This window comes from Lissotriton vulgaris, chromosome 5 (genome assembly GCF_964263255.1).
Source record: "Lissotriton vulgaris chromosome 5, aLisVul1.2, whole genome shotgun sequence".
In the NCBI taxonomy this organism is placed as follows: Eukaryota; Metazoa; Chordata; class Amphibia; order Caudata; family Salamandridae; genus Lissotriton; species Lissotriton vulgaris.
In genome coordinates, this window is record NC_141693.1 from 565,988,420 (window position 1) to 566,007,060 (window position 18,641).

Genomic DNA, 18,641 nt, shown 5'->3' on the forward strand with positions numbered 1-18,641 from the left:
TTCCGGCCTTTCCTTTTCTTTGAAGGTGGCTCCCCTTTCTCAGCCTGCGTTGATTTCTTGCCCCTGGTTGTAACCATTGCTATGCCTGAGTTGGAATCTGGGCTGGATGAAATAGATGGTAATGAGGCGTTGGGGCGCAGAGTATACTGGTTTAAGGATGAGGAAGGTATGGCAGAGGGGATATCTATGTGTGTTAAAACAGGGGGGGAACCCAAACTACCATTAGTTAGGGGCATTAGAGGTTCTAAGGATAACCTGCGCTCTGTTAATTGGATCTCATGGATCAGCGCAGATTCTGCCCTAGACAAAAAAGGATTCCTACCACCCCCGCTCCTACACCTGCCTTGCGCATGCAAGATGGACCAGCCCCCACAGTTCAATAATTATTGAACCAACAACACTATGAACGCACCACCATTAAAAAATACCAGGATAGTGTGCACTAGTATGATAGACTGATCCAGAAATGGCACAATAAGAACATGTTTAACACTGAAGAGTACATGTTTCTGCGATCTAATCATCCTGTCATTCCGACCTTCTATCATTTACCAAAGATCCATAAAGATCTCAAGACACCACCGGGCCGTCCCATAGTATCTTCAATGGGCAGCCTAACTGAGAACTTGTCGACCTTCATCGATCATTTTCTGTTTCCATCGGTTTTGACTCTATCCTCTTACATCAGGGATACCAAGGACTTCATCGTACATTTGAAAGAACTGACATGGGATTCTACCTATGTCCTAATTGTTATGGACATCACTAGTCTCTACACATGTATTGAGCATTCTCAGGGTTTGAAAGCAGTCAAATACTTCATGAACAAGAGACCTTTGAAATTTGCAGGACACAGTACCATGATTATGGAATTAACAGAATTCTGTTTACTGAATAACATCTTTATCTTTCAGGGGGATTTATTTAGACAGATCTCCGGGACCGCGATGGGGACCTTCTTCGCCCCCAGCTACGCAAATTTATTAGTTGGCTGGTGGGAGGAGCTGGTGGCCTGGTCCGCGGGAAATCGTGAGTGGACTGAAAATGTGGTAAAATGGCATAGATACATAGACGATCTCTTTCTGGTGTGGAAGGGGTCGACAGAAAGTGCCAAAGATTACATCTCTCACCTAAATAACAATAATGTCAACTTGCAATTTACTGGTGAGGTTAGCTCAGTGGCAGTGAGCTACCTCGATCTCAAGATAACCATAAAAAACAATCAGGTGATCACGTCTCTGTATCGAAAGCCGACCGCTGGAAACAGCATTTTACATGCTGACAGTGGACACCCCACGAATCTGAAGAGAAGCATTCCTTATGGGGAGCTATTGCGTCTCAAGCGTAACTGCACCCAGGAGGAAGACTTCCAAAATGCAGCAAAAGGTAGCATTGAAAGATTCAAAGTAAGAGGCTACAGTCCATCCCACCTGAGTCAGACACTGAGAAAAGTAACCAGAGTACCGAGGGATGAGCTACTGAGTCAAAATAAGGACAAAAAAAGTGAGGATGGAAAATTCCGTCTGATCACCACCTTTACTGGCGACGCCAATTTTTTGAAATCAACTTTACGAAGAAATTGGCATATCTTGAAAACAGACCCGATCATTGGGATGGATATCCCGAATGGTCCCCTTGTGACTTTTAAGAGAACGAAATCTCTTAAGGATCTCTTAGTACACAGTCACCTAGGGCCCGATGTAGGTAAAACGCATTTTCCGATTTTAAAATACCGAATTGCACCGAATCGGTATTTTGAAATCGGAAAATGAGATGTAGATAAAAAAAATCGGAAAAATACCGATTCGGTCGTAATCGGTATTGTGATTCGATACGTACCGAATCGGCATCCACCGAATCGGAATTTACCGATTCAGCTACAACCGAATCGGCAAATACCGATTCGGTAATCGCAATACACCCCCATGGCCAAAGGGCCCATAGGAACGCATTGTAAATACCGAATCGGGAATTACCGAATCGGTAAAATCCGATTCGGTAAAATTCGATTCGGTAAATACCGATTCGGTGAATGCCGATTCGGCAAGCTAGTCAAACTGAAACCAGAGACAACAGCCAATGAGGTGGATCCACCCTCCCCCACCCTAGCAGGGAGTGGCTACCCAGGCAGATGCAGCTCATTAAGAACTTTCTGGAGAGGCAGCCTGAGCTGAGCATTCACAGTGAGCAGCAGTGAAAGCAGGATCCAGAGCACTGTGAAAGATGGCTAGCAGCAGTGAGAGCCAGAAGGCTGTGCAGAAGAGGAAACCTATATTCAGCACCATGGAGCTGCAAGTGTTGGTGGAGGAGGTGGTGAGGGTACACAGGCAGCTGTTTGGGAGGCTGTCCCTCACTGTACCTGAGAGCACAAAGAGGAGGCTGTGGAGCGATATTGGGAAGAAAGTAAACTCTGTTGGTGTTACCCCCAGGAGCCTTGACGACCTCAAAAAGAGGTTCTATGATATCCGCAGCCTAACAAAGCGGAAACTGGCAGAGCTGCAGAGGCAAGCTGGACTTACTGGTGGAGGCAGGAACCCGGCGCCACCCCTCACTGAGCTGGAGGAACTAGTGGCGACTACCATCGAGAGGGAGAGTGTGGTTGGAGTTGGGAACCTGGATAGCTCAGCCAGAGCTACAGCTAAAGGTAAGAAGCATGCGCATCATGACACACCCTACCAGATACCTCCCCAGCCCACACAGCAGGGCAGCAGCAATCCCCGGAGGCATACAACATCCAGCACTGCACTTCCAGCACGGGAGGGCAGCGTCTTTCAAGGGCTGGAGGGCAGCATGGTAAAGATACAGCGGATGCAGGCGAAATCCATCTTGGCCTGCCAGCGCCAGTTGCGGCAGCATAACCTGCAAATGGGAGAGATGGCGCAGGGGTTTAAGACATTTGTAGAAAGCAATAAGGAAATTGCTACAGGTCTTGGCCGTATGACCACAGCCATCACGCAGCTATGTACAAAACTGGACGAGCACGAGCTCTCTCGCCGCAGGGATGCCCGCATGCACAATAGGTCAATAAACCGCCTTGCTGCTGCTACCCCCCGAAAGTTTCAGGGAAGGAGCGGATCGGAGCTGGCCAAAATTCTGGAAAATTACACACAGATTCCTCAATTGGTGCCAAAGTTATTCCCAATAGAATGTTGAGCACATATAGATATATCATTTGCTCAAATGCAATTTTCTCAACAACTACTGGATGGATTTTCACCAAATATAGAAAAGGCACTACTGCATACCTGTCCCTACCATTTTGCCAAGTTTGGTCTAATTCCGTTTAGCCGTTCGGGCTGTAGCCGTGTCTAAAGGTCCCCCAGAAAATGCCATTTGAAAATTTTCAAATTCAATTTTCTCGAGAACTACTGGAGGGATTTTCACCAAACATAGCAAAGGCACATCTGCATACAAGGCCCTACCATTTTGCCAAGTTTGGTGTAATTCCATTCAGCCATTCGGGCTGTAGCCGTGTCTAAAGGTCCCTAGGTAAATTAACATGGGGAAAACACGGTTTGGGACCCTCCTTTTTTCTCGGCCCCGGCTTGACGAATCCTCCCAAAACTTTCAGGGAAGGAGCGGAGCGGAGCAAAGCAATTTTAAGGAAAATTACACACAGATTCCTCAATTGGCGCCAAAGTTATCCCCAATAGAATGTTGGGGATTTCCTATGGTAACTAGGTCCTAACTATATATACCTTCTGGCGACCGCCAGTAGGTAATATATATATATATATATATATATATGTATATATCAGCACAGCAATCCTCATAACCTCCTCAAGGGCGGAATGAAGAAACGGACCCAACAGCTTCAGTCAAGTCGATATTCTTTATTTATTTCGACCTTTCACGTTGACGCGTTTCGAGCATCAAGTGCTCTTGTTCACACAACATTCACCGCGTCAGCCTATGCCTTTTAAACATAATTGTGAGTAACACCTCCCTTAGTGAGTCACGTGGTCACACTCATAGATATAGACAACATACTGTTACATTTTCGATGTTTCACAATCACAATGCTGGCCATTTAGAAAAAAAAGCTTCCTTATTAACTATTGCTACAGAGGCTGTAATTGCGTGGTTTTATAAAATTACATCTTGTGATTCGTACAAATTCTATACTGCATAAATGCATTAAAGTTTGTAATTTAAAGTGGCAAGTGCATTAAATAATTTATAATGTTCAATATATAAAACATTTATAAATAAATAAATAAATAAATAAATACACTTAAAATACATATTGCATATTTTAAAACCTCAGCTCACCCTCTAACTGCTTTAATGCATGTTTGGGATTTGAATTTCATCCATATATACACCTTTGTAAACATTATAAAGTGCCAAATGCTTATTCACCAGTTGATATATTTGATCAACAAATGTGCAAAACTATTGCCAATGTGCAAATCATAGGATTATGTGCAAAATTCAGCATTTTTTGTTTACATGTAATCAAAGCCTGTACATCACATATTTTATGTTTGCCGTAACCTTAGTTGTTATTTCAAACTTGTCTTTTGTGGCCGCGTGCATGCGCCTACCTGAACAAACTTGTACTATTGTCTCCTCTTGCATTTGACCCTGCCAGAGATTGTGCACAGTATTTATTTAAAAATGAGTGTGGGTTTGTCTTACTTGTTTTTGTTTGTTTTTATAAAGTGCTTTTTATGTGGATAACAGTGCTTTATCATACTGATAGACTATCTAAAAAATCTTTTCAATTAAAGGGAAAAAAGCCTTTACCCAAAACCCTCACAAATAAGAAAAGTGCTAATACTGACAATACTACATAATTTAAAAAAAGTCTGTATTATTAGAGTTTTAACAGTTTCAGTGTACTGTCTGAGGTTGTTATAACATGAACTTGATATATATACAAATCTTACATTTGATACCCAATCATGGCTCTCAAAGTGACTTACTTTTCACAGTTATGCACAAGTTTCCAAAATTACAGAATTTTTAAAAGATCATAAAAAGTTGTGCAAGTCCTCTGTTGTATTTAACCCATTAGGATACTTACTATTTAGTGTTACTATGCACCCTGTCTTCTTTCTCAACAGTTTTTCTCTATCCCCACCTCTTTTTAGGGGTGCTACAGAATCGATCACAAAATATGTAAGGCATGCCAAGTTGTTATCATGCACAGCCTTAAAATGCCGGGCCCATCGGGTAGGCATTGTCGTTATTAACGATGGCCCTGAAGTGCTGCAATATTCTGATGTGCACCTGCAACTTAGTGCTGCCCACATAACGTAGGCCACAGGTGCACGTCAAAATATAAACAGCAAACTCCGTCCGGCAACCATAGTTGCCCTTGATCGCTGTCTGGTATTTGGAGAAAGGAGTGTCATAATGGGTAGTATTTGTCCCAAATGTACAAGCTCGACACGCTGAGCATCTAAAAAAAACGTCCTTAGGTTTTAACCAGGTACTTCCACTACCTATTTCTGGACTTGTTTTTACCAGTTTGTTGCGCATGGACATTGCTTTGCTATAGGTAATGGTGGGTATGTCGGGCAATCTATTTCCCAAAACCCCATCAGTAAGTATAATGGGCCAGTTTTTCTTAATGATAGATCTAATCTTTCTCTCCTGCTTGCTGATATATATATATATATATATATATATATATATATATATATATATATATATATATATATATATATATATATATATATATATATATATATATATATTTTTGTGCGAAACGCGTCTGTCGAGGGTGCTGGGGGGTTTGGAAATAAAATAACCAAAAGAACACTGACACTGGAGTGCTGGCCGTCTTTTCTTGGAACCGATTTCTAGGAATGTGCAACGATATATATATATATATATATATATATATATATATAAAATTCAATCTGGCCCAAGTTCGGAGGCTCCCGGGTGCTCTGGGGCGGTGCACGCGAGGCGCAGCAGGACCCGCTGCGATTACAAAAATTCAGCTTTTCCTGTAGGGAAGTTTTTTCCTCATGCACTCCCGTGTGAAGAATTCAAAAACCACACCGGGTTTTAAGTCGAATTACAGTTTCTTTATTTCAGCATCCAGCAAAACCTAACGTGTTTCGGTCTCTACGGAGACCTTGCTCACAGGTTAGTGTATTTGACAACATTTTGCTTTTTAAATAAAGAAGAAAAGAAGGGGGGGGGGACCATTTGGGATTACATCACTTCCTGTAGGTTATACAGGCATTCTGGGACATGTAGTTTGTTAATTTTGTTCACAGATAGCGCAAAACGTTAATTCTTTTATCTTTTTCAAAGCTTGCATATTTTCCAAATTAAATTAATGTTGTTTATAGTTTGTGCATTTAACTCATGCATTTGTTATAATGTTGGGCCACATAGAAAATTCAAAATCCTCAACGAAATCATATTAGAGCCCTACAGTGGGCAAACCCATTTCACACCAAGTTCATTTGTCAATTTTTGTGATAGTGCACGAGTTCATAAATTGTCAATTTAAATCATACATTTCAAATGATATGTTCTTAAGCGACTCAGATAAACATAATTCAAAATATAGCCCTCCAGTGGGCAAAACCATTCTACACCTTAAATCATTCATCAGCGTTTAACTGTGCAATGTTATTGAATGTTCAAACATGTCCTAAATGAAGAAAAACATTTTGTGAGAATAAATTTGTGAATTAACACTGAGTGCGTAAATTCATAATATGTTTAGTCTAAACATATTATGAATTTCCGCACCTTTAGCCCGTTTGGGCATAATCAGGATGAAGAACTACACTGCCACCTGTAAAGTTGTACTTACACGCTTATCAGATAATGACTGATGCTCACTCAGTGTTAATTCACAAATGTATTCTCACAAAATGTTTTTCTTCATTTAGGACATGTTTGAACATTCAATAACATTGCACGGTTAAACGCTGATGAATGATTTAAGGTGTAGAATGGTTTTGCCCACTGGAGGGCTTTATTTTGAATTATGTTTATCTAAGTCGCTTAAGAACATATCATTTGAAATGTATGATTTAAATTTACAATTTATGAACTCGTGCACTATCACAAAAATTGACAAATGAACTTGGTGTGAAATGGGTTTGCCCACTGGAGGGCTCTAATATGATTTCGTTGAGGATTTTGAATTTTCTATGTGGCCCAACATTATAACAAATGCATGAGTTAAATGCACAAACTATAAACAACATTAATTTAATTTGGAAAATATGCAAGCTTTGAAAAAGATAAAAGAATTAACGTTTTGCGCTATCTGTGAACAAAATTAACAAACTACATGTCCCAGAATGCCTGTATAACCTACAGGAAGTGATGTAATCCCAAATGGTTTCCCCCCCCCTTCTTTTCTTCTTTATTTAAAAAGCAAAATGTTGTCAAATACACTAACCTGTGAGCAAGGTCTCCGTAGAGACCGAAACGCGTTAGGTTTTGCTGGATGCTGAAATAAAGAAACTGTAATTCGACTTAAAACCCGGTGTGGTTTTTTAATTCTTCACACGGGAGTGCATGAGGAAAAAACTTCCCTACGGGAAAAGCTGAATTTTTATATATATATATATATATATATCGATATTTTGCAGAGCTATATTTTTAGCATCAATATTTTGTTCCTGGATATTTTTTTACACACTTGTTTAAGTATAGGAGTCAATAATTTTGCATTCTATATTGTTTCATCTATATTTATTACATCTATATTTTTGACATCGATATTTTGTCAGTGAGCCCTTTCCTAATACCAAGTCTATATCTTGTTTGAAACCTTAACTGTGATTCGGTAACAAGTTACTGAATCACAATTTGGGTTTTACATTTTAAAAAAAGCATTTTCCACTTGTAGGCGCCAGCAGCGACTACTGTCAAAATAAAGTGGTATGGCAGAGTGGGTGCAAATTATAAAAAGAAACGCACTAACCTGCTTCTCCCGCTGCCGCTCTGTCTGCCAGCCACCTTGGCTCGTGCTGGCCCCTGGGCCAGCACGAGCTCCCAGACTTCGCACCCAATCCAGATACTGCCCTCATGCTGTGAGAGGAGTGCCTGGATTGGATGAAGCGGCCTGGTTAGGCGCTCAAGAAGGGACTGGGAGCCTGTGCCATTCTTCACCCAGCTGTACAATACAGCTGGGTGAAGAAATTCTAAGGTGTGCATGTCTGTTGGACCAGCCTAAGATGGCCAGCCAAACTGACATGCAAACTTACAAGTGCTCTCCACGTCTCCTTTCAGTCATTGGCTAGTGTCAAGGGAGGATTACCTGCCCCCCCCCTAGACTCAGCAGCATTGGCTGGCAGTGAAAAATAGAACGATAATAGAATTGTTTTATTATTGTTTTATTTCTCATTCTCAGTGGGGCGATGCTCCTCCGCAATGACACCCAGATTTCCCCTTTTGTCACAATGATATTGCTTTGTCATCAGGCCTAAGGTCTCCTACCGCTGGAAGCACTTTCCCCGATCACTATTCTGTAATTGGCATTACTTTACCTCCCAGAGTACAGCAGAAAACCCTGGATATCATCAGGTGGTTATCTGTTGCACTGGCCCTGTGAGCCGGTTCTGCCGAGGACTTTGGGAACCCTGGCTAGTTTGATAGGCTGCACATGGCTGGCTTCCATGATGGTGGATGGAGGCAGAGAGCATTAGTTATATCTTGTATTGTTGAAGTCCATAAGCTATCAACATAAAATAAATCTTAAATAAACCTCTGATCGTGCTAATTCTACAGGAAATATTGTTTTTTACTTGCACACTTAACATAATATTCTGTGAAGCAACAAAGGCAGTAGTGTTGAACTCAGTACATTCTGTACATTGAACTCTGTACATTCAAAGTTGCAGCATTTGTCACAGACATATTAAGCAACTTAATTTTGTCTCCACTCTTACACATCACAAATTGATGTTGCCTATGTGCCCCTGGTATTTTGTAAAAACAGTGTGGTCTAATATAATAAATTGACGGCATTTCAAATGTATTTCTGAAATGATCCATGGTAGAATCGCAGCCACCGATGACATCCGAGCTCTGCTCGACAACGGAGAAACAGCGGCCCTCATCCTCCTAGACCTCTCAGTGGCCTTCGACACTGTCTGCCACCGTACCCTAGTACAGCGCCTCAGCAACGTCGGAATCCAAGAGAAGGCACTAGAGTGGACCACCTCCTTCCTCTCCGGAAGAACACAGAGAGTCCGCCTCCCCCCGTTCAGATCAGAAGCCACCGAAGTCATCTGCGGCGTCCCTCAAGGCTCCTCACTTAGCCTGACCCTCTTCAACGTCTACATGAGTCCCCTCGCAGCCATCACACGCCAGCACAACCTCAGCATCATCTCCTACGCCGACGACACCCAGCTGATCCTCTCCCTCACCAACGACCCCGCCACCGCCAGAGCCAACCTACACGAAGGGATGAAAGAGGTAGCCGAATGGATGAAGAACAGCCGCCTGAAACTGAACTCGGACAAGACGGAAGACCTCATCCTGGGACCCTCACCCTCCGCCTGGGACAACTCTTGGTTGCCGCCCGCACTAGGCAGCGCACCCAAACCAACAAACCACGGACGCAACCTGGGCTTCTTCCTGGACTCCTCCCTCTCCATGACCAGACAAGTCAACGCCGTCTCCTCGTCGTGCTTCAACATCCTACGCATGCTACGCAAGATCTTCCGGTGGATCCCCACCGAGACCAGGAAGACGGTCACCCAGGCCCTCGTCACCAGCCGACTGGACTACGGCAACTCCCTCTACGCTGGAACCACCGCCAAACTCCAGAAGAGACTCCAGCGGATCCAGAACGCCTCAGCACAACTCATCCTGGACATCCCCCGTCGCAACCACATCTCCGGACACCTGAGAGACCTGCACTGGCTCCCAGTCAACAAGAGAATCACCTTCCGTCTCCTCACCCACGCACACAAAGCCCTGCACAACCAAGGCCCAGGTTACCTCAACAGCCGCCTCAACTTCTACGCTCCCAAACGCCAGCTTCGATCGACCGGCCACGCCCTCGCCGCCGTTCCCCGCATCCGAAGAGCCACCACAGAGGGAAGGTCCTTCTCCTACCTCGCCGCCAAGACCTGGAACTCCCTCCCGACCCACCTCCGCCTGACCCAGGACCACCACCTCGCCTTCAGGAAGCAGCTCAAGACCTGGCTGTTCGAGAAGTAGCGGACCCCCCTCCCCAAGCGCCTTGAGACCCTCCGGGTGAGTAGCGCGCTATACAAATGCTTTGATTGATTGATTGATTGATAGAATCATATAACACTTGCTTTTTAATGTTTACGAATTCTCATAAACATGTAGTTAATACCCATAGTTACACCAATGTGTTAGGATGTAACACTTAGACAAGTTAAGATGTATGTAACAATGATTACTCATATAAAGTGTATTCATATTGCTGCATTAAATTATGACTGTATGTGCACGTATATATAAATGTCGGTGCACATTAATTGTTCGCTAAGTGAGTGTGACCAAAGCACTTAAGTATTTGGAATTTCAATTTCTAACCATTAACATGAAAATTGCCTGTTTGTATATTTCTCTTATCTGCAGGTGCAGACCCAAGGCTTCAATAGTTAGTAAACAGGCATTGTTTGTTGTAGCGATAGTAATGTACAAGAGGAAACGTTTGACAAGAAGATGATGAGCTAACGAAGTTGCAGATGAGTTGTCATGGCAGAGGAGGGGATGCTCAAGGTTGAATGAATGTTCCCATTTGGAAGCATGGAAGAAGTATAGAAAGTTGCCAATTCCTACAGTGGAAGCAAGAAATGTACAGGAGATGATGACTGGGGTTTCTTTGAATACCTTTTGTGTTTATAAGTGTTGCACTGTTAGTTAGGTTAAGAGGCCCTTAGGAATGTACGAGGTGCAGACACTATTCTTATTGTGTGGCTTCATGCTATACAAGCTTTAGATTTGGAGTACTTTAAGAAAGACTCCATTATGCTGATACCTGTTCCTTGCTTACCATAGAGTAATTAAGGTGTCCCCAAATTTAGTATAGAGTAGGGTTAGTTAGATTTACTAGAGACTAGGTAGGATGGTCGAATTCTGCAATTTAAACTTCAGATCCTCTTTCTTATCTTTTGCATAGCTTCTACAGAGTTTCTCATATGTTTTTTGTTGTTTAGACTGAACTTTAATCGAAGATTCAGATGTATTCTGGTTATGTTGTATTTTTATAATTTTCTTCTTAGACTCAATTATATCAGCTTGTTTCTGAGTCTGTAATAAACTCTTATACCAATCCTGGTCTTATTGTGCGACTAATTGGTTACACTGTGATTTGAAATGTATGCTAACTATCTCTTATCTCTCATGAAACTATAAAAGATTCACCGACCAGAGAAGACTTTACAGAGGGGCTCAGACCTTTCTTACCTATAATTGACAAAGAACATGGGGCGAATTCCTAAGCAAGCCAAATGTTAGTGGACCTTAAGGGAAACAATGTATGTCATATCTTTATAACTGACACCCACTTGCAACATCAAAAAATATAATTATCTGAAAACAGAGTACCCTCTAAACATTCTGACTACTACTGACATTCCAATTGGTGAACTGGAGCATGCTTATGCTTAGTAACTAAGGGCCTGACTGAGAGAGAATTCATTATACACAATGGCACTTATAATTTGGTGGCTGGCATAACTGTCACATTTGAAGTGTAGTAGCCCTCCGCCGAACTCTAAATTAGGTCCTTTGTCACAGGTACGTAATTAACATTACTTCTGCTTTTTCTTGAGATGGCCCCCAACTTGTTCATAGACATCATTGCGCTATTCAATTCCAATAGCTTTCAAAGCTAAAAACTTTGAACAAGTCAAATAAATGATCAGAACCTACCTATATTTGGGATGAGTGATGGCATAAATAATGGGATTGTGGATAGCTGATGCCTTGGCGATGACAGCAGGCACAGAATTCACATAGGGCGATAGCACATGAGCATACCTGGAGGACAAGAATAAGTAAAAGAGTAAGTTTCTCATAGGTGAACCATACCATCAAACACTACCAAACCTTTATCCTTTGTTTCCTTAAAATTTGATTTTAGCATTTGAAGATCACTGTTAATATTTTGTGGAACACACCAATGAATAAGGCAACCATGATTTGCTTCAATAATAAAAACAACTATATAGTCACTGAGTGTGGTAACAGTAATATACAGTATCAACCCTATGAGACTTTGGCCAGTTAGTACAGTGGTTTTCAGCGCGTTATAGCGCATTTCAGGTAAAATAATGTTTTATGCAGTTAAATCAGTTGTTGTCCAGATGCGCTTTGATACATTGTCATTTATTGTCCAGAAACCATTAACTCTCATGAACATATTTTTTGTGCTCTTCAAGTATGCAAGGAGAGATGTGATATTGGAAGCCATTGTGAAGCATAGAGCAAAAGGATAATCATCGGACTATGTGTCGCTTCACATATTCACAAGTATTCACTTAATCCAATCTAATGCAACCTCATCCTTTGAATGGATTCCGTCCGTTCAAATAATAATCCTTTAACATAATTTCTGTTATGAAAACCAAAAAGATTCCCCCTGTTCTTTATGTTTATTGATGCATAAATGTACCATAAAGACAGAGATCTCAACCTTTGAATCTGTAGACCAACCTGAGTAACCTGTAGGTGACAAGTCCACAAGGCAATTTAGTGTTTTGTCTGCGCTTATTATATATTAATATATTTTTTAAATCTGCTCGAAAAAATATATAACTATCCTCTGACATACTCCCAAAAAGTACTTATTTCTATTTTCGACCAATTTAAATACTTATGATTTCACAATTGAAGCATAACTAAAGAGTTGCTCCCCTCATAGCGTTTGCTTTCATCCTGTTCCACATCACTTCTTCGAAAAGCAGCCATAAGCAGTAGTCTGAATTTATTCAGATATTAGGGACATTACTTGTTTTTTCAGAGTTCTTGCTTCCCAAAAAAAAAGTAGCGAGCTCCTAGCTTTTTTCTTGTTTGTTCTTATGGACCAAGACTGCCCTTGTCTCAGCACATCCTCCTCTTACTTTTTCAAACAGTTACTATGTTTGGGGTACACAATGGGAAGATGTGCCACATGGTTTGTAGAAGAGTAACCTTCATGAGATTTATGGTAGAGACACATGTGTATGGAAGATACTTGGCAGAACTCGGATCGGCACACAATTTTTATATGATTTTGCTGAGGGCCTGATTTCCAGTTTGGTGGACAGGATACTCTTTCACAAACATGGCAGATGTCACATCCACCATCTTCTAAGTGCATTGTACCAGATTTGACAACTCACACGGTGCCACTGAGTGTCAAATGATTTTAGCTCCCTTCACATGGTCACCCAGTGAGGTGCTTAAATCACCTGGTCGCAGCAAACAGCTGATGTCCATTAAAGGGTGTGAAAACACCCCAAAGCATCAACATCATCCTCAACAACCTTTTATTATTGTTTTATTGGTGGTAGAAGGAGGTGTATAGGGATGGGATAGAATGTCCTCTGAGAAGTTCTTGGCATAAAGACCTACTGCCTCCAGAGCCATAACCCCTTCTCACCCAGCAAATTTTATTCTCAAGTTGGCAGGTCTGTTGCACCATGTGGCACTTGTAATATGGTGGACAGTATATCTGCCATATTTTGGCAGTAATATCCATCTACCAAACGTTAAATAATGCCCATAGTCTGAATACGTTTACAGGACAACATTTGACAGTACACTCTTTGGGAGTGATGCTGACTTGGGTATCTGAGTACTCTACGTGAGAGTATGCATGTTTCCATACTTTCCTATCGATAATGCCTTAGTGCCAGGCAGAGCTGAAGTACTTTGTTATGTGATCATAGATGTTGAGTTAGAGCTGGGTTGGATGTCGACTGTGTGTCTGCAGGGGATATTTGAGGCAAGAGGTTTAGTTGTGGGACCACAGCTAGGATAGGGCAGGAGCTCTTTATCTTCATTTTTCCTAATGATGCCTTTGTTGAACAAGACTCCACAGTATATCTAAACATTTGAAGCACAGCCTGGGGTCTCTTTTAGGCTTACCATGGGAAAGACGTGCAGGTTTTCAAAGACATAGGTTGTGTCTATAGAGCTGAAGCCCTTATTTCAGTCCAATGAGGAAAGTGAGAAATGGGCCCTTTATGGATTCCCACGTATCTCTATTTTTCTAAGTTTCATTTCTTGAAAACAGCTTAATGGATTTACACTAAATCACTAAAAGCATGCTTTCTGAATAAGTATCTAGCTTTCTGCTACATTTGGTGTAATTCTGTTCAGCCATTTATTCTGTATCATTGTCTAATTTGTCCTATGGAAATTGCATGGAGGAAATTCCTGTTTTCTTTGCCGCCACTTGATGGATCACCCAAATCATTCCAAGTAGGAGCTGAGCTGGATGAAGTTTTTCTTTTAAAAGTGTTTGAAGATTTATCAAATCAGCAAAACAAAAAAATGTTCTTCATATGGAAACTCTGACTATAACTACACAGTGGCTACCATCACTGTGATATATATGTGTGTGTGTGTGTGTGTGTACAGATATAATGATGGGTGCCAGCACTTTGGAGGAACCAAGTCTGAATGGATATAAGGAAACCCAAATTTTAAATCATGGAATGGAAGAGCGACATTCAAAGTAGTTATGCACTCTTTATTGAAAAGGGGAGCAACACCTTGAAAATGGAAGTACTAAATCATTTGAACTAGAGTTATTGTTTGCAGCATATACATTAGTCCTACTTCACTTTCACATTATATGATAGCATGGTTACAATTGCCATTTCTTTCCTATTTTCAGCCAATGGGTCTTAGGATTTGTAGTCGTTTGAATTTTTGGAGGCTACAATGGGAATAAAAACTGTATGGTGGATGTGACCATAATTAGCACAAAAATTATAATTCAAACCTTCTACCTTTAATCTCTATTATGATTAACAGATGAATCTCACAAAACACACAACGGGCTGACTGTTACCAGCAATTAATGACAACTCATGTTTTATACATTAAATAAATTAAAATTGAAAGGGATTTTAGATTGATTAATCTACAGTGGCTTTGCCATTAACAAAGTAGAAACTTAATTAAAATAAAAAACCAGAGTTAATGTGCAACCTTCAGCTCATGAACCAAAAACACATGCCTAATCTTAAAAACCACCCACATTATTACTTTATAAAGCCGGAGCTTAAAAGGGCTTGAAAGGTTGGAGGTGGTTTTGATCAGCCATGTCATACTGTGGAGGATGAGGATGGTGCTGTACAGGTGCAAATGCACAGATAGTGGACTTGAATGGAGCATATTCTATGCCCAAGAAAAGTAGTCCCAATTGTTTAAATATCACTGCATCTGTGCCTTGTTCTACTCAGGTGCTAAATATGATGGTGAGAGGGAAAATATTATTTTCAGCCATCATTTCCTATGTCCCAGAAGTAGTGACATTATTGAAGGAATCCAAATATCTCTTTGATGTACAGCTTCTATCTGATCCCTAGCATCCCAAGGACTTACTGAACCATCACATTGGTTTAAAATACTAGGATGTATTTAATTTGTGGTGTAATTGTGCTCTGCATTTAAGTGTTTATGAATATTTGCTAGTTTCTTACTGTTGATAAACCTCCGGGTGTGTGATGTGTACCTATTGTGAGTAATGTAAGTCTATTGTTCATGAACACTTTAATATCAAAGAGACTTTGGCCTGAAACCAAAAATTGCTGCCAAACTTGATAATGTAAAGTTAATACTTGGAACTTTTCACAAGTAGGCAGAGAACTGTGCCACTTTCTGTACTGGAAGGAAAAGGGACATTTTTTTAAGTTTATAAATTTTTTTAAACTATACTTTATTTTAGTGATTGTAAAATATAAATGCTAACTAAATAAACACAAATATATAAGGTAACTATAATTCTCGCCCCTGCCATACATAGTGTTGTCATTAATGATTTCTTTTTAGAAGAGGTGGAGATCTTATAAATGCTGTCATCGAACATGTTGTGACTGATGTAATATGGGAGGTAATCAGCAGTGCTTAGCAAGGGTGTGAGTTATAGTTACTTTAAGGCGTGGGTCGTAGTTACTTGATATAACTTTAACTTGTGAACTTCGGTGGTTTTGTTAGTTTGAAATGGTATGTTTTAACTGACATTTTACAGCTGACTATAACAGCCCTTTAACCTTTGTTTTTCCAGTGAGTATATATATATATATATATATATTCACTGAAAAACCCATAGGTTTCACACCAGCTATAGTTACCTGGAAATTGTACTGACATAAAACCATTGAAATTCCCACGTTATAGTTAGTTGGACTCGCTATAACTTCACTAGCCAGTGAATGTGTGAGTGGCTGTATGGATCATTGTGAACTTGTATCAGGGATTGTATAAGAGAGTAAATATGTGTTAGTATATGTTTGAATAAGTAAGGTGTGTATAACTGTATAGTTGAGGAAATGGAGGTGAGATTGATTCTTTGCATGACTGACTAGGTGTGTGAGTAACTCTATGGATGAGTGACAGTGTGTGAGTATCTGTATACACTGAGTGTATCTAAGGTTATATTAGAGTCTGAAGAGGTTCATCGTATTAGCACAAGAATGATGTCATCAGTGATGTGATCAATGATGTCAAATGAGATGTCATCAGTGATGTCATCAGTGATGTCATTTGAAATGTCATTTGAGATGTCATCAGTAATGTCATCAGTAATGTCACTGACCAAGTCATGAATGATGTAATATGTGACATCATCAGCAGTGGACTGCGGGTGCGCGAAATATATAGTTAGTGCAACTAACTATATATGGGAATTTCATTGGTTTTGTATGATTAAAATATTCACCTAACTATATATGGTCTCAAACCTATGGTTTTTCTGTGAATTTTAATGGTTTTTTAATAGCAAATATCAATAGCTGTAAAATAGATACTTCGTTAAAAAGAATAATGTTTTTTATTTTGATTAAATACAATTTTTTTATGTTTATATTTGTATTTATTTTTTTTTTAAATTTTGCACTGGTGCGCTCCCGTTATGCGCACCGGGCAGGGCACCGGTAAGCGCAACTCTGTTTAGCGCCCCGGTGCGCGTAACGGTGAGCGCCCCGTCAGCGCAATTGCCGCGAACGAAAACAACATCGTGACGCGCCGCGTAAGCGTGACGTATCGCGTAACCGCGTGATGCGTTCTTTAAGCGCGCTGCGTAAACGCACCCTGAAGCGCTCCGTGGCGCGACCCGGAGCGCGAAACGTAAGCGCGCCGGCGCGCGTAATGTAAGCGCGTCGGACATGTGACCTGAAAATAACACTTTTTATTGGTTCTCAACTTTTTTTTCTCCAAATAATGAAAGCCCCCTCCTTTTTTCCTCATTCCTCTTTCTTCTTTGAGAGAGCAAGAGCTATAAGTGAGCAGAGAAATGGCTTCAGTAGTAGCTGCAGCCGGTGCATCCCCACCACCACCACCACCACCCAGAAAGGAAGGTTCACCACCCCAGATCCTTCCAGGAGTTGAAGAAGAGGAGGAAGAAGATGATGAAGAAGAACAGCCTAGGAGATTCTTGCGGAAGAACCTAGGGAAAGGCATATGAAAGTGCATTTTATATGGGAGTTCTTCTCCATCCCTGCTGGGCAAAAAAAAGTGAATGCCCAACATGTCACTTGTTTGATTTGCGCCAAAGTCCTCTCCAGGGGCAACCCAAATAAAAAGTATTCCTTTGGGAATTATACAATGATCCGCCACATGGAGAGATGGCATCCTAACAATTTGGCACAGGCTGAGGTACGGGACATGGTTCAGAAGAACAGAGATCATCAGGCCAGCACCTCCACAGGTGAAATTTCTTTTGCAGCACCAGAAGGGCGCGAAATGGTGCCAAATGTACAAAAGAAATTTGGTGGATATAAGATGGTCTGCATTTATTGTGGAAAGACCATCACCTACGGGCAACTAAGTATTTCCCTCATTAATGATGCTATAGACAACCACAACTGCAGCAAAAATAGAAAGCAGTAGCTTTTTTTTTTTTTGCTCCTGTTGAGCCAATGCTAATTTCCAGTATTTTTTTCTTCCCTAAAAAAAAAAAAGTTCATAAAAACCAAAAAAACAAAAAATGTTCAGAAAAATAAAAAAAAATATAAAACAACAAAAAGAAAAAAAACCCAGTTCTTTTCAGAACTACCTCCCATTTATATAAAATGACTTAAATGTTTAAACTCTGCCATTCTCTTTTCTCCCCGGTGCACTCCCCGGTGTGTAAAACTGTATAGTTGAGGAAATGGAGGTGTGATTGATTCTTTGCATGACTGACTAGGTGTGTGAGTAACTCCATGGATGAGTGACAGTCTGTGAGAATCTGTTTACACTGATTGTATCTAAGGTTACATTAGAGTCTGAAGAGGTTGATCGTATTATCACATGAATGATATCATCAGTGATGTGATCAGTAATGACAAATGAGATGTTATCAGTGATTTTACAAGTGATGTCATTTGAAATATCATCAGTGATGTCATCAGTGATGTCACTGACCATGTCATGAATGATGTCATTTGAGATGTCATCAGTGATGTCATCAGTGATGTCACTGACCATGTCATGAATGATGTAATATGTGACATCATCAGCAGTGGGTTGCGGGT

The 18,641-nt window shown here is 40.8% G+C and overlaps 1 protein-coding gene across 1 annotated transcript in view; it reads right to left on the reverse strand.

Moving 5' to 3' along the window:
• The window catches only part of OPN4 (opsin 4), a 944,045-nt gene that overhangs the window by 191,729 nt on the left and 733,675 nt on the right, over positions 1-18,641 (reverse strand). The window contains exon 7 of the mRNA XM_086920132.1: positions 11,845-11,952. Coding sequence (XP_086776258.1) covers positions 11,845-11,952 — 108 coding nt within the window. The remainder of the gene's footprint in view (positions 1-11,844; positions 11,953-18,641) is intronic.